The sequence below is a fragment of the Chelonoidis abingdonii genome, chromosome 1 (genome assembly GCF_003597395.2).
Source record: "Chelonoidis abingdonii isolate Lonesome George chromosome 1, CheloAbing_2.0, whole genome shotgun sequence".
NCBI classification, from domain to species: domain Eukaryota; kingdom Metazoa; phylum Chordata; order Testudines; family Testudinidae; genus Chelonoidis; species Chelonoidis abingdonii.
Genome location: NC_133769.1, coordinates 246,652,380 through 246,665,049, shown reverse-complemented (window position 1 = coordinate 246,665,049; position 12,670 = coordinate 246,652,380). Strand labels below are relative to the sequence as shown.

Genomic DNA, 12,670 nt, shown 5'->3' with positions numbered 1-12,670 from the left:
TTATAAAAGCCTTTAGGTGAAACCTGAGCCCAACCACTCAAACCCTCTAGATGACACAGTTATTTATTTTTCAAAAGTTAACCAGGGTGGACTACTTCATATAACTCTTAATAGTATGAACACCAAAAGGCCACTGAAGTGGAATATTGGAAAAATCCCTGACCCTCCTCCCCAGCAGTCCCACACGCCCTACTGATCTTGACCAAACAATTAAAGAGCCCATAGACTTCCTGCCAGCACAGGAAAATTAAACTCCCAAGTACACATTCTGACCTATATAAATTTACTTTGTAGTTTATAAAGGGTAACTATTTTCGCAATCACTTAGGACAGGAAGTAATGTTACTGGTAAAATCATGGCTGTATTTGCATTAGAATATGATGCACAGGACTTCCTTCAGTAGCTATGGCTGAAGAATCACCTAGCAACAAATCTCAGATTTCAAAAAACAAACAAATCAAACAAAAAAAAACTAACTATAGCTGAATTAAGGTATGGTAGGAGTCCATTGCAGACAAAGTAGGACCGATCAATTCTGTATTTGGTGCCTAGATACCATACCACAGTGATTGTTGCAAAAGAAATGCCTCAATAAATATAGCCAGCTATATTTAATAGGTGTGTTAAATGAGACACAGATGATGAATTCTGTAAAGCCATCAAGGATCCAACTAGTTTATAATCTCTTATCCTGGATGCTTATACATCCATTACCACAAATGAGAGAAATTTGCCATCAAGATGGATGGATATTGAGCCCAGCAATGTCAATTTTACTTCAAAATTTGACTTCCAAAATCATATAACTGCATACATATCAGGAAAGGATTCTCATCATGGGCCTTATTCGAACACCAATGAAGTCAATGGAAAGACTCCAATTCATTTCAGTGGGTTTAGATGAGGTTCCATGTGACTTTCACACTGCTCTGCTGAGCAAAATTAATTTAGCAACTATCTTTCCCAGCACCTTGTAAATGCTACCAACAGGAGCTATTATGCTGCAATACTGACTTTTCAAAAAGGCTACTGTAATACTGGGTATATTCAAACAACTGTCACTAGCATGGATACCACTATGCCATAAAACAAGACCTTATACAATCCTCAGAAGCCAAAAAAATCTTACCGCCTTATAGGTGAAACTGTGTTATATTGAACTTGATTTGATCTATCGGAGCGCGCAGCCCCGCCCAGAGTGCTGCTTTACCGCATTATATCCGAATTCGTGTCACAGTGGGTGGCGTTATAATGGGGTAGAGGTGTATTTTCAATGATACAGATTTAAGATTAACAAGAAATATTTCAAGGAATTTCTTACCATCAAATCGTAAAACATCTAAGCTATACTTGGCCCACTTTATTTGTAATAAGAGAAGAAACACCTGATTGTAAATTTTTTGACATTCTAAACTTATAACGATATCCACAGGCCAAGGGACCTAAAAAGGAAAAAAAAACACAAAAAAAACCCCTTAATTTGATGGAGCAATTTGCTGTTACTTCAAATGTTTTTTAAAATTAAAGCAAAAGAAACATTATTATATTTTACCTTATAGCTCAATGTTAAGCCATCTAAGGTATGGACAGGGAGCTTCTTCTTTGCTGTATCGATACTTTCAAAAGATATAGACAGCCTACAAAAAGAAACAAATACCCTAGTTGCCAATGGTTTGCACTAAGCCGGTGGTTATCTTAAAATGTTTTGTTTTAATCTGTCATTACTAAATATTAAGGATCAGATTTAACCAAGTAGGGAAAGATTTGTAAAGATACCTCTGCTCCGAGCTTTGTAAAAAGATTGTATAACATAGGGGTGGCCAATCTGTGGCTCTGGAGCCTCATGTGGCTCTTCAGAAGTTAAGATGCAGCTCCTTATATAAGCACCGACTCCGGGGCTGGAGCTACAGGTGCCAACTTTCCAGTGTGCTGGGGGGTGCTCACTGCTCAACCCCTGGCTTGACTATACGCCCGACCCCTACTCCAGTCCTTTCCGGCCCCTCCCCTGAGCCTGCCCTGCCCTCGCTCCTCCCCATCCCAGAGCCTCCTGCATGCCACGAAACAGCTGATCAGGAGATGCGGGGAGGGAGGGGGAGGCATTGATTGGCAGGGCTGCCGTTGGACAGGAGGCGCTGGGAGCGGGGGGCAGGAGGGAGGGGGGCTGCTGACATATTACTGTGGCTCTTTGGCAATGTACATTGGTAAATTCTGGCTCCTTCTCAGGCTCAGGTTGGCCACCCTGGTATAACACAATAACTAATGAAGACACTATTGCAAGTGAATATATAAGAACTTATTGTGGAAGAAAACAAAAACAAATGTCTACAGGCAAAATGTAGTTCTAGAGAACAGATTAATTAATGCTCTCATATTTTAAGTAGATAACAATCACATATATTTCCACCATACTGCATTCTGTCAATGCACACAATAGTTTCTAACACAAAACACAGTGACAGAATGACTCAAAGTGGTTGAACTTACAGCTATACTGATGACTAAGACCACAACAGAGCCTAATATTTATGTATTTCATAAATCTATCATTTCAACAGGAAGAGAGAAGGAAATTGGAAGGAAAAAAGTCTTTTACTCTAAACTTAATTCCATGCATTTTACCTTGAACTGTCCTCTGGGTAACGTTGTCCAACTGCTTCCTGGAGTTGGACATTTAGGAATGATACATTCTGCCAAGTTTCCTTTTCTCTTATTTTATCAAAAATAGATGTGTAGAAATCATACATATTATCCCCAGCTTCAAGCAAAAAAAAGTTTCGCATTGCCTGCAAGTACTCTACCAGCCTGAACAGGGAATACAAATATACAAACATCTCTTCAATCTGCATTATATTCCTTTAACATAAAATGTCACATTATGTAATGCAAACCTTTAAAAGTCTCATCATCACAAGAATTCCCAACTGAATCCCATACTTCAGTGAAGTCTACTATACATTATTTTTTCACATAAAGATCACTTAGGCCCAGATGTTGCAAAATACTTAACCATGTGCGTAGCTCAAAGCATTGAAAGTAGTGCCACTGACTTCAGTAGGACTAGTCATGTACTCAAGCAGTTTTCTGGATCAGGTCCTCAGTTCAAGAACAGCTTTATGGGGAGAAATAATGCATCTCGGGACCAACTGGCTAAGCAACGGATCTGCAGAAAAGGACCTGGGGATTACAGTGGATGAGAAGCTGGATATGAGTCAGCAGTGTGCCTTCATTGCCAAGAAGGCCAATGGCATATTGGACTGAATTAGTAGGAGCATTGCCAGCAGATCGAATGAAGTGATTATTCCCCTCTATTTGGCTCTGGTGAGGCCACACCTGGAGTATTGTGTCCAGTTTTGGTCCCGCCACTACAGAAGGGATATGGACAAATTGGAGAGTCTCCAGCAGAGGGCAACGAAAATGATTAGGGTCTGGGGCACATGACTTACCAGAAGAGGCTGAGGGAACTGGGGTTATGTAGTCTGCAGAAGAGAAGAGTGAGGGGAGATTTGATAGCAGCCTTCAACTACCTGAAAGAGCTTTCCCAAAGAGGATGGATCTAAACTGTTCTCAGTGGTAGCAGATGACAGAACAAGAAGCAATGGTCTCAAGTTGCAGTGGGGTACGTCTAGGTTGGATATTAGGAAACACTATTTCACTAGGAGGGTGGTAAAGCACTGGAATGGGTTACCGAGGGAGGTGATGGAATCTCTATCCTTAGAGATTTTTAAAGCCCGGCTTGACAAAGCCCTGGCTAGGATGATTCAGTTGGTGTTGGTCCTGCTTTGAGCAGGGGATTGGACTAAACGATCTCCTGAGGTCTCTTCCAACCCTAATATTCTATGATCTATCTAACTGCAGAACCTGAAAAAATTCCAACGTCATTGAGAGTTTCACCTAAGTAAGGGCTCCAATATCAGTTCCTTATCTGTTAAAAAGGGGGAAGAAGGGGTAGTAGTACTTCCTTATTTCACAGAGGTGCTGTGAGGATGGATACATTTAAAGACTGTAAGGCAATCTGTGAGGATGGATACATTTAAAGACTGTGATGGGGACCACATGGGTACCTTAAATAGAAAGACTATGACTTAGTACCAGGTTAGAGGTCATGAGATCGGGTCACTTTACTCAACTCAGCATGACAATATCACATAATTAGTGGTAGTGTAATGGCCAAATTCAAATTTAGATAATCATATTCTGTCTTCTTAAAATTTCTCCTATATTTTCAGCTGACTGTGTGAAAGCCTGGTTCCACTGAAGTCAATAATAGCTTTGACATTGACTTAATTGGGGCCAGGATTTTATGCATTGTTCTTCCTAGGAATATTTATATTTGTCATTTTTTAACTGTTTTCATACTTCTCTACCCAAAAGTACTTAATACCATAATCTAGTGTATGTATTAAGACGTGTGTTTACCTTTAAACATTATTTAATTAAAGCAAATGTAGTAAAATACTACGTTTTTATCAAGCTGCTTACACTTTACTTTTTCTTTGCTTATCATTATTTGTATTACAAATACTGCTTAGAGACCCAGTCTGAAACTGGACACTCACTGTACTTCATGCTGTATATTTATACAGCAAGAAACGGTTCCTTCAAAAAAGACCTTACAAACTAAGGGCTTGCCTACACTTAAAATGCTACAGCGGCACTGTAGTGCAGCTGCACTTCAGTGTAGGTAGCACCTACACTGACGGGAGAATTTTTCCAACCAGTGCACGTAATCCACTTCACCGAAAGGCGATAGCTAGGTCTTCCATTGACCTAGTGCTGCCTACATGGAGACTTAGATCAGCTTGACTATGCCACTCAGGGATGTGAATTTATAATACCCAAATGATGCAGTTATGCCAACTTAATTTTCTATTGCAGACTAGGCGTAAGTAGGTAATACAGACAAAGGGATAGAACAGAAAACAACAATGAATAGAGTGATGGTTGGAAAATAATATGTTAATTCCGCATATTATTAGTGCTTTTGTTATTGTTTATCACAGCAGAATTAGAAGAGAAGATTAAACAGTTTGTAAAAGATTTCAACTACAAATCAATTTTCTTAAAATAATTGGTGCTTTTACACTATGATAGACCAATGATAATGGAATATGCTTTAAGTAGGACCTAATTTCATTTCTTACCTGTAATCCTTTTTTAAAGTTTGCATTAGGTTGCCACAGCATTTCAGATATTGCTTATCTATGTGAGGATAAAGGCAAGACCTCAGTGTCAGTTCAAATGTCTGGCATGTCACTGATTCAGACGATCTATCCACGCAAACATCACCACCAGTAAATTTCTCATGAAAGTCACTTTGCTCCAAATACAGCCTTCAAAATTAAAAAAAACACATTGCTTAGCTAGAAAGGAATTAATCCATATACCACCTAACAGAATGTGTCATATATTTAAAACTTTGTGGTCTCATTTAGCTTTCTGCTTGGGGGGGAAAAAAAAAAAAAAAAAAGGCATTGAAAAAGTAGTAAAAAGTTCATTCCAGTACTGGTAACTCAATGGATATTAGTGCCTTAACTCAGACAAGCCCATTATTTTGAGTGACTATTCATACAACCTGTGTATAACAAGGTAGAAGAGTACTAGTTTGGATGATGTGCTATCCCACCTAATCACTCACTGTGTTTATGCCAGTTCTTGTTGTAGTTGTGAGAAGCAATACTAGTACAAATACTGTAGACCTCAATAAATAAGAAAAAATATTTGTTTTATATGATCTTTTAGGGCTAGACTGTGATGTAAGGCCTAAACAAGGGGTTATCAGTTTTCATATATTCCAAGCCAGAAAGGACCACTGTGGTTGTCTAGTCTGTCCTCCTGTATAACACGTCACAGGATTTCCCCAAAATAATTTCTACAGAATATATTTTAGAAAAACATCAACCTTGATTTAAAAATTGCCAGTAAAGGAAAATCCACTCTGACCCTCAGTAAATTGTTCATCTGGTTAGTTACCATCACTTAAATATTTATACCTTATTTCCAGTCTAAATTTATCTAGCTTCAACTTTCAGCCACTGGATGCAGCTATACCTTTCTTTGCTAGACTGAAGAGTCCATTATCAAGTACTTGCTCCCCTTGTAGGTACTCAGATGGTAATCAACTCATCCCTTAACACTCTCTTTGTTAAGCCAAATAGATGGAGCTTCCTGAGTCTACCTTTACTAAAGCATGTTTTCTAATCCTTGAATCCTTCTTGTGGCTCTTTTCTGAACACACTTTGATTTATCAACATCCTTCCTGAACTGTGAACACCAGAACTGGACACAGCATTCCAGCAGAAGTTGCAAAAGTGCCAAATCTAGATTTGGGTAGCCTGCGTATGGCTATAAGAGTGGGATCTTACTTCAATGCACAGTCACATAGCTCAACTCATAATCTCTCTCTTAATGAGATAAGACAAACCTTGGAAGTCAGGAGAAATCCAGCCCTAGGTAGGGGTAGAAATATGTTACTGGAGCCAGCTATTGGATCTCTAGAAGACAGATAATAATGTGTGTTGGGGGACGAGGAGAAAACACAGCCACTCCCCCCCAACCCTCACCAGAAGGTGGGTGTTTCCTTGGTCCATATGGTGTCCTCCAGTGGAGGACATGGGTCACTGGGATGACTAGAGAGAATCAGATTATTAGGGTTGGAAGGGACCTCAAGAGATTATCTAGTCCAACCTCCTGCTCAAAGCAGGACCAATCCCCAAATGGCCCCCTCAAGGACTGAACTCACAACCCTGGGTTTAGCAGGCCAATGCTCAAACCACTGAGCTATCCCCCCCCAAGGGGGAGCCCAATGTGTCTTTCTTCTCTTCCCTTTCCTACCACCCTGCTACAGCAGCTCTAGCAGCAACCTGGGGTTCCTAATGAACCACATGCTGCTGCCTGCCGTTGTGATAGCAATGGCAGCTTGGCCTTAAAATTTTCCTGTCCAATTATTACTTTGGCACTCTGTCAACAACATTTCCCAGAGAAACTAGTAAGAGAAGGTTAATGGCAATTTGTAACAGTATATATCTCAGCAAAAGCTGGACAGAACTTAATCGGACAAAGAAAAGGTGCCCTGGTAGCCTGAAGGCTTTCCCCCACTGAATACCCAAGGCCAATTGCAAACAATAAAGGGATAAGAGTCTCAAAAATAAGATTCCAAAAAAAAGTTTTTAGAATGAAAAAAAGTGTTAGGCAACTTAAATATAGTGCTCACTACTAAGGGCTGCTCTACACTAGAAAATTAGATCAACCCATCTCCTTCCCTATTTAGGCAGTGCTAGGTTCACCTAAGAATTCCAGACTCTTGAGGTGGTGGATTAACTACGCCAAAGGGAGAGCCCTTCCCACTGGCATAGGTAGTGTCTGTTGTGCTGAAGTGCTACAGTGGTGCACTAACTCTCCTTATAATATCATACTGTTGGAAAATCTTTGGGTCAGACCTTTAACACTTAGGGTATGTCTACACGTACAGAACTGCAGTGGCTTAGCTGTACTGATACACCTGCGCCGCTGCAGTGTGTCTGATGACACTCTATGCCGACAGGAGAGAGCTCTCCTGTCAACATAAAAAAAACCCAACTCTGCAAGTAGCATAAACTATTTCAATGGGAGAAGCTCTCCCACCGACACAATGCTGTGCACACGAACACTTATGTTGCTGTAACCTATGTCACTCGGGGGTGGAATATTCACACCCCTGTGCAACATAAATTTTGCAGATATAGGCTATAGTGTCGACATAGCACTAGTAAGCCAAAGCCAATTAGTTTATCAGAGTAGGGTCAAAATCATCATTACAATACAGCAAAAGCTATCAACAGGTAAAATCATTGTAGTGCAAGTCTGGTTTCCACCACTTCAGATCAGAGAGATTGTCTTGATTGACAAAAGGACTGAGTTAACCAGCCTATCAACTTTTGAGAGAATATGCTCATCCACTGAGAGAAATTATGTACACAGCTCAACTTATTAATTACAATATTCTTATAATACATTGTATTACCTGTTAAACTGTAAGGTTAACTTCACAATGAAGGCTTTTAAATACAATCAAGAACTAAAGGCACCATTGTTACATTAGAACTCTTTCTGAGAAGATGGAACACTGATCTACCGACTGGCATGCAAGAGAAATAAATAGCTAACATTCTCACCACTAATTATTACGACCCATGTAAGACTGTTAAAATCAACGTGTTGCTGCTCTGCTAGTTTCCTCACATTATCCTATCACAAAGGAACAATTACTTTTGTGGCAATTAACCTTATTCCTGAAATGTTTGTTTTAAACCACTAACTACCACAGTAGAATTCTGCAAGATATATCTTTGTGTCAGATATATCTCTGCCAAAGAGAAACATGTTGATTCAAATGAAAGACATTTTGCATAATGTGCCACGCACACACGTTAAAAATATTACATTTTGCTACAGCATTTGTTCTATCATAATTCATTTGGAAATTATATCTAATTTTTTGTAATAAAATTTTCTATGTAGAGACAGTTCCTATTTTCTATACTAAAAACATTTAAGTCCTGCTAGATGTAGCAGGCATATACAGAATCGTTCTGGAATACCCATTTAATAATTTATATTTTTAATGAACCTTTGGCCAGTCATAAGCTGCCTGGGACAATTCTTAGCCATGTTCCCCTTTAGGCTTGTTCCTGAGCTTGTCTGTTTTAAGCTGCAAGAGCAAAAGTTTATGCCTTGTGGCTTCTGACAACACAGTGGTGACATTGGTACCTTTCAGGCGTTCAATTACCTAGCAAAGTTAATAGCCAGCAATGGATCATGAACATCATCCAATTCTAAGTGTCTCTCTGCTATAGACTGCATCTTTATCAAACTCTGCTTTGTAGCTTGTTGTTCTGTAATAATATCTGGAACAGATTCTTCCCCATGCCGCAGACGGGACTGCACAGACTCCAGAAAGAGTGTGTACAAACTCTTTCTTTCTGCATCTGAAGTGCATAGTAAAATATATGGTAAATATTATTCTAAGAAACAGTGTTGATTACAGGTCTGTCGCCTCTTATGTGCATTTAACATGCGTGATTTCAGCTTTACGCGGTCGGCAAAAACAAAAACAGTTTTAATACTGTACCTGTAGTGCAGGCGATTCCGCCTGCCATTCAACTCAATGTAACTTTGACTGTACGAGGTTTTCGCTTTACGTGCTAACCGCGGAATGGAACCCCCGTGTAAGACGAGACTTGCCTTTATACTAGAACAACTAAGTTAAGGAGGTTAACATAAACCCAGTTTTGCTTGCTATATTTCCATATGCAGCATCACCAGTATCTAGGCTGTGATTCACAAGGTACATAAGCACATATCTAACTTTGAGTATTTATATTAATAGATCTATTTGTATGCTTAATGTTGGGTACATACTGAAATATCTTGCTGAACTGAGACCTAAAATATGAAATTAATATTTCTGAAAATATTAAACTCTCAAAGACAGTGGATATAAAGTAACTGTCAGCCATTAATACAAAACTTGTTTTCAATGAGTTTATCCTCCCATGCCAAAAGGGATAACCCAGATATAAAAAGCTGTTGCAAAATGGTTCAAAGCCACCTCACTCTACATTTAAATAGAAAGGGACTTGTATAACTTACAAATAGCTAATTTATATTGACCCATGTGAAGACAACAGACATCACAGCTCTCACTACTGTCCTTTTGTGTATCACAATTCATGCTGGTTACTCCAAATATTCAGCATGCTTACAGTTGTATCAACCTCTTTGGGCAGATCACCAACAGGCTTTCCTCAAATCAGGAATCCTATTTATTACTTATCATCCCTAAACCAATGAACTACTCAGTAATGGGAACCAACTGATTAATCAAATAATAAGAAAATAGTTTTATGGTTTGAATAAAGATCTTAAATAGTACAAATTAACAAGAGAGAATTTAAAATAATATTTAAAGAGCAACTTAAAACTGAGAAAAGCAAAGAAATTCTGAATTAAGGTAAAAATTCAGTTCTTCTCACATTGTTGTGTGTGTTGCATGTGTCAGGGGTCTTGGAACAGAACCAGTTTCAAATCAGATGTGAAGTTACAAACCACACAGTGCAAGCATAACAAGGAGAGTTATATACTAAACAGTGGATTATAATGGAAACACTAATACACCCTAAATACACAAATCCTGTTAGATATAGAGAAGAATATTTTACACAACTTATTTTCACCTCTTGATGCAGCTTGCCGTGGAGAATCATCTTTGGATTGTAGGTTCTTCAGCAATTGCATGGACTTTCCAGCCATGATGATTTGTTTTAGTACTGGTTTCAGAAAGGAGACCATTGTGTGCTGTCTGCTTGAGGGAGCCTGATCACTGCCAGAGCTGGCACTTGCATTATCACTCATTTTCTCTTCATTCTCCATCTTTTCTGACACACTATATAATGTGTAGGTAGCATACCAAAAATCCCTGTGATTAACTGGGACATTTTTGTTTCTACAATGGAGAGAGAAAATCATTACACTTTATCCTTTTAAAAAGATAAATCTTGCCTATTGAATAACAACATAAATCTTTCATTTATATTTCACTTTCTATTTGGAATGATTCCAATGCACTATAGAAATGACAGAATCATAGAAATGTAGAACTGGAAGGGACCTCGAGAAGTTACCAAGTCTAGCCCCTGCACTGAGGCAAGATGAAGTCAACCTACAGTCCAGACCATCCCTGAGAGGTGTTTGTCCAACCTGTTCTTTAAAACCTCCAATGATGGGGATTCCACAACCTCACTTGGAAGCCTATTCTAGAGCTAAATGACCCTTATAATTAGAAAAGTTTTCCTAATAGCTAACGTAAATCTCTCTTGCTGCACATTAAGCCCATTACCTCTTGTCCTATATTCTGCAGACTTGGAGAACAACTGAAAAGTCTTCTTTGTAACAGCCCTTAACATATCTGAAGACTCATCAGGTCTCCACTCAGTCTTCTCTTCTGAAGACTAAACATGCCAAGTTTTAAATCTTCCATCATGGAAGGGATAGAAAACCTGGCCTATCATTTTCTATACTCTCCTCTGGGCTCGCTCCAATTTGTCCACATCTTTCTGAAGTATGACATCCAGAACTGAACACAGTACTCCAGATGAGGCCTCACAAACACCAAGTAGAGCAGTATAATTAGCTTCTGAATCTTGCATACAATGCTCCAGTTCAGCCACTCCAGAATGTTATTCGCCTTTTCCACAACTGTGTCATGTTGCTGACTCAGTCAATTTTCAGCAGTACTACCACCTAGCCAATTACTCCCCATTTTGTATTTGGGCATTTGTGACAGGGTGGATTGGTGTCCTGACACACCCATCCCAAGAAAGGAGCAGAACAGTAGTCCTTCAAGCAGCCTAGAGTAGCTGTAGGGGAAGCAGCCAATCACGGCCCAGGAGGGCCATATAAATGGAGTAGCAGAGCCAGAGACAGTCAGTTCCTTCCTGGAGCTGGAGGAGCACATATAGTGCTCCTGGCCGGCCAAAGGGAACTGCAGCACCATGGACAGCTCAGAGCCTGAGCCTGAACTTAGATGAACCCTGAGGTAAGGGTGAAGCTTTAGTGAAAGTGGGGCCATGGGGGTAGTGGCCCTTGGAATTGAAGGCAGTTTTGCTGAAGGGACATGGTGGCACATGGTTGCTATTCTTAGGGTCCCTGGGCTGAGACCCAGAGTAGTGGGTGGGCCTGGGTCCACTGCATAGGCCACTGGGAACTGGCCTACAATCAGACAGTGATAAACCCCCAGAAGGGGAACTGAACTATTTAGCGGCCCAGCTGGAGAGCTGAGACCAAGATAGACCAACAGGGCAAAACCACTGCTTCCAGAGAGAAAGCCCTGGTGGTATAGCCCAATACCAGGGCTCAAACTATTTAAAGATCAGAGACCCACAGCCCAGAAGGGGTGCTTGTGTGCGATGGGTGCCATGCCGTTACACTACTATATACAACTGAAATCCAGGAGAAATGTAGGTAGGGGGGAGGGATAGCTCAGTGGTTTGAACACTGGCCTGCTAAACCCAAGGTTGTGAGTTCAATCCTTGAGGGGGCCATTTGGGGATTGGTCCTCCTTTGAGCACGGGGTTGGACTAGATGATCTCCTGAGATCCCTTCCAACCCTAATGATCTATGATTCTATGAAAACCTCAAACTGGAATTTATCCAGGACATTAATTATTCAAAGTGCCATGGATCTTTAATTACAAAATGATTGATGCTTTTAGGTTTATTTAATAAATAAAATAGAAAAACCTACATCACTATGCAGGAGTCTCCATACAAATAACTAAAGTGAAACTGAATACCACACAATGCACACGTCTGAAATGCCTCAAAATTTAATACCCAACAGATGCACTACAATACTTTAATAGCTTCTGTTTTAGCACTTCCTAGTAAAAAATAGGTAAAACAATTCTCCTGGGAAGTTAAATTTATAGATAAGGCTTCCTACTCAACTACTATTAGTTAACTGCTAAAAATAATCTAACTGTACATTAATACCATCCCAAATAGGTGAGAGCCCTGTTTTAATTGAAAGTCTTAAACCTAAAGGAAAAGAAATGCAATAGGACGCAACAACATTATTAAGGTAAAAGTACTGGTGCCAGCAGTTAATCTTCTTCCACGGTAAACAAAATCTGT

General features: G+C 39.7%; 1 protein-coding gene across 9 annotated transcripts in view; it reads right to left on the bottom strand.

Moving 5' to 3' along the window:
- TUBGCP5 (tubulin gamma complex component 5) overlaps positions 1-12,670 on the bottom strand; it is a 47,647-nt gene that overhangs the window by 18,981 nt on the left and 15,996 nt on the right. For 8 of the 9 annotated variants that reach the window (XR_004373130.2, XM_032776111.2, XM_032776112.2 and 5 more), the window contains 6 exons: positions 10,213-10,481; positions 8,766-8,964; positions 5,143-5,331; positions 2,621-2,803; positions 1,554-1,638; positions 1,323-1,443 (listed from right to left, as the gene is read on the bottom strand). Coding sequence is in view for 8 of the 9 variants with exons in the window: in XM_032776111.2 (XP_032632002.1) it covers positions 1,323-1,443; positions 1,554-1,638; positions 2,621-2,803; positions 5,143-5,331; positions 8,766-8,964; positions 10,213-10,481 (1,046 nt within the window). In the remaining variant the exon portion in view is untranslated. The remainder of the gene's footprint in view (positions 1-1,322; positions 1,444-1,553; positions 1,639-2,620; positions 2,804-5,142; positions 5,332-8,765; positions 8,965-10,212; positions 10,482-12,670) is intronic. The other variant, XM_032776113.2, reaches the window with a different exon arrangement.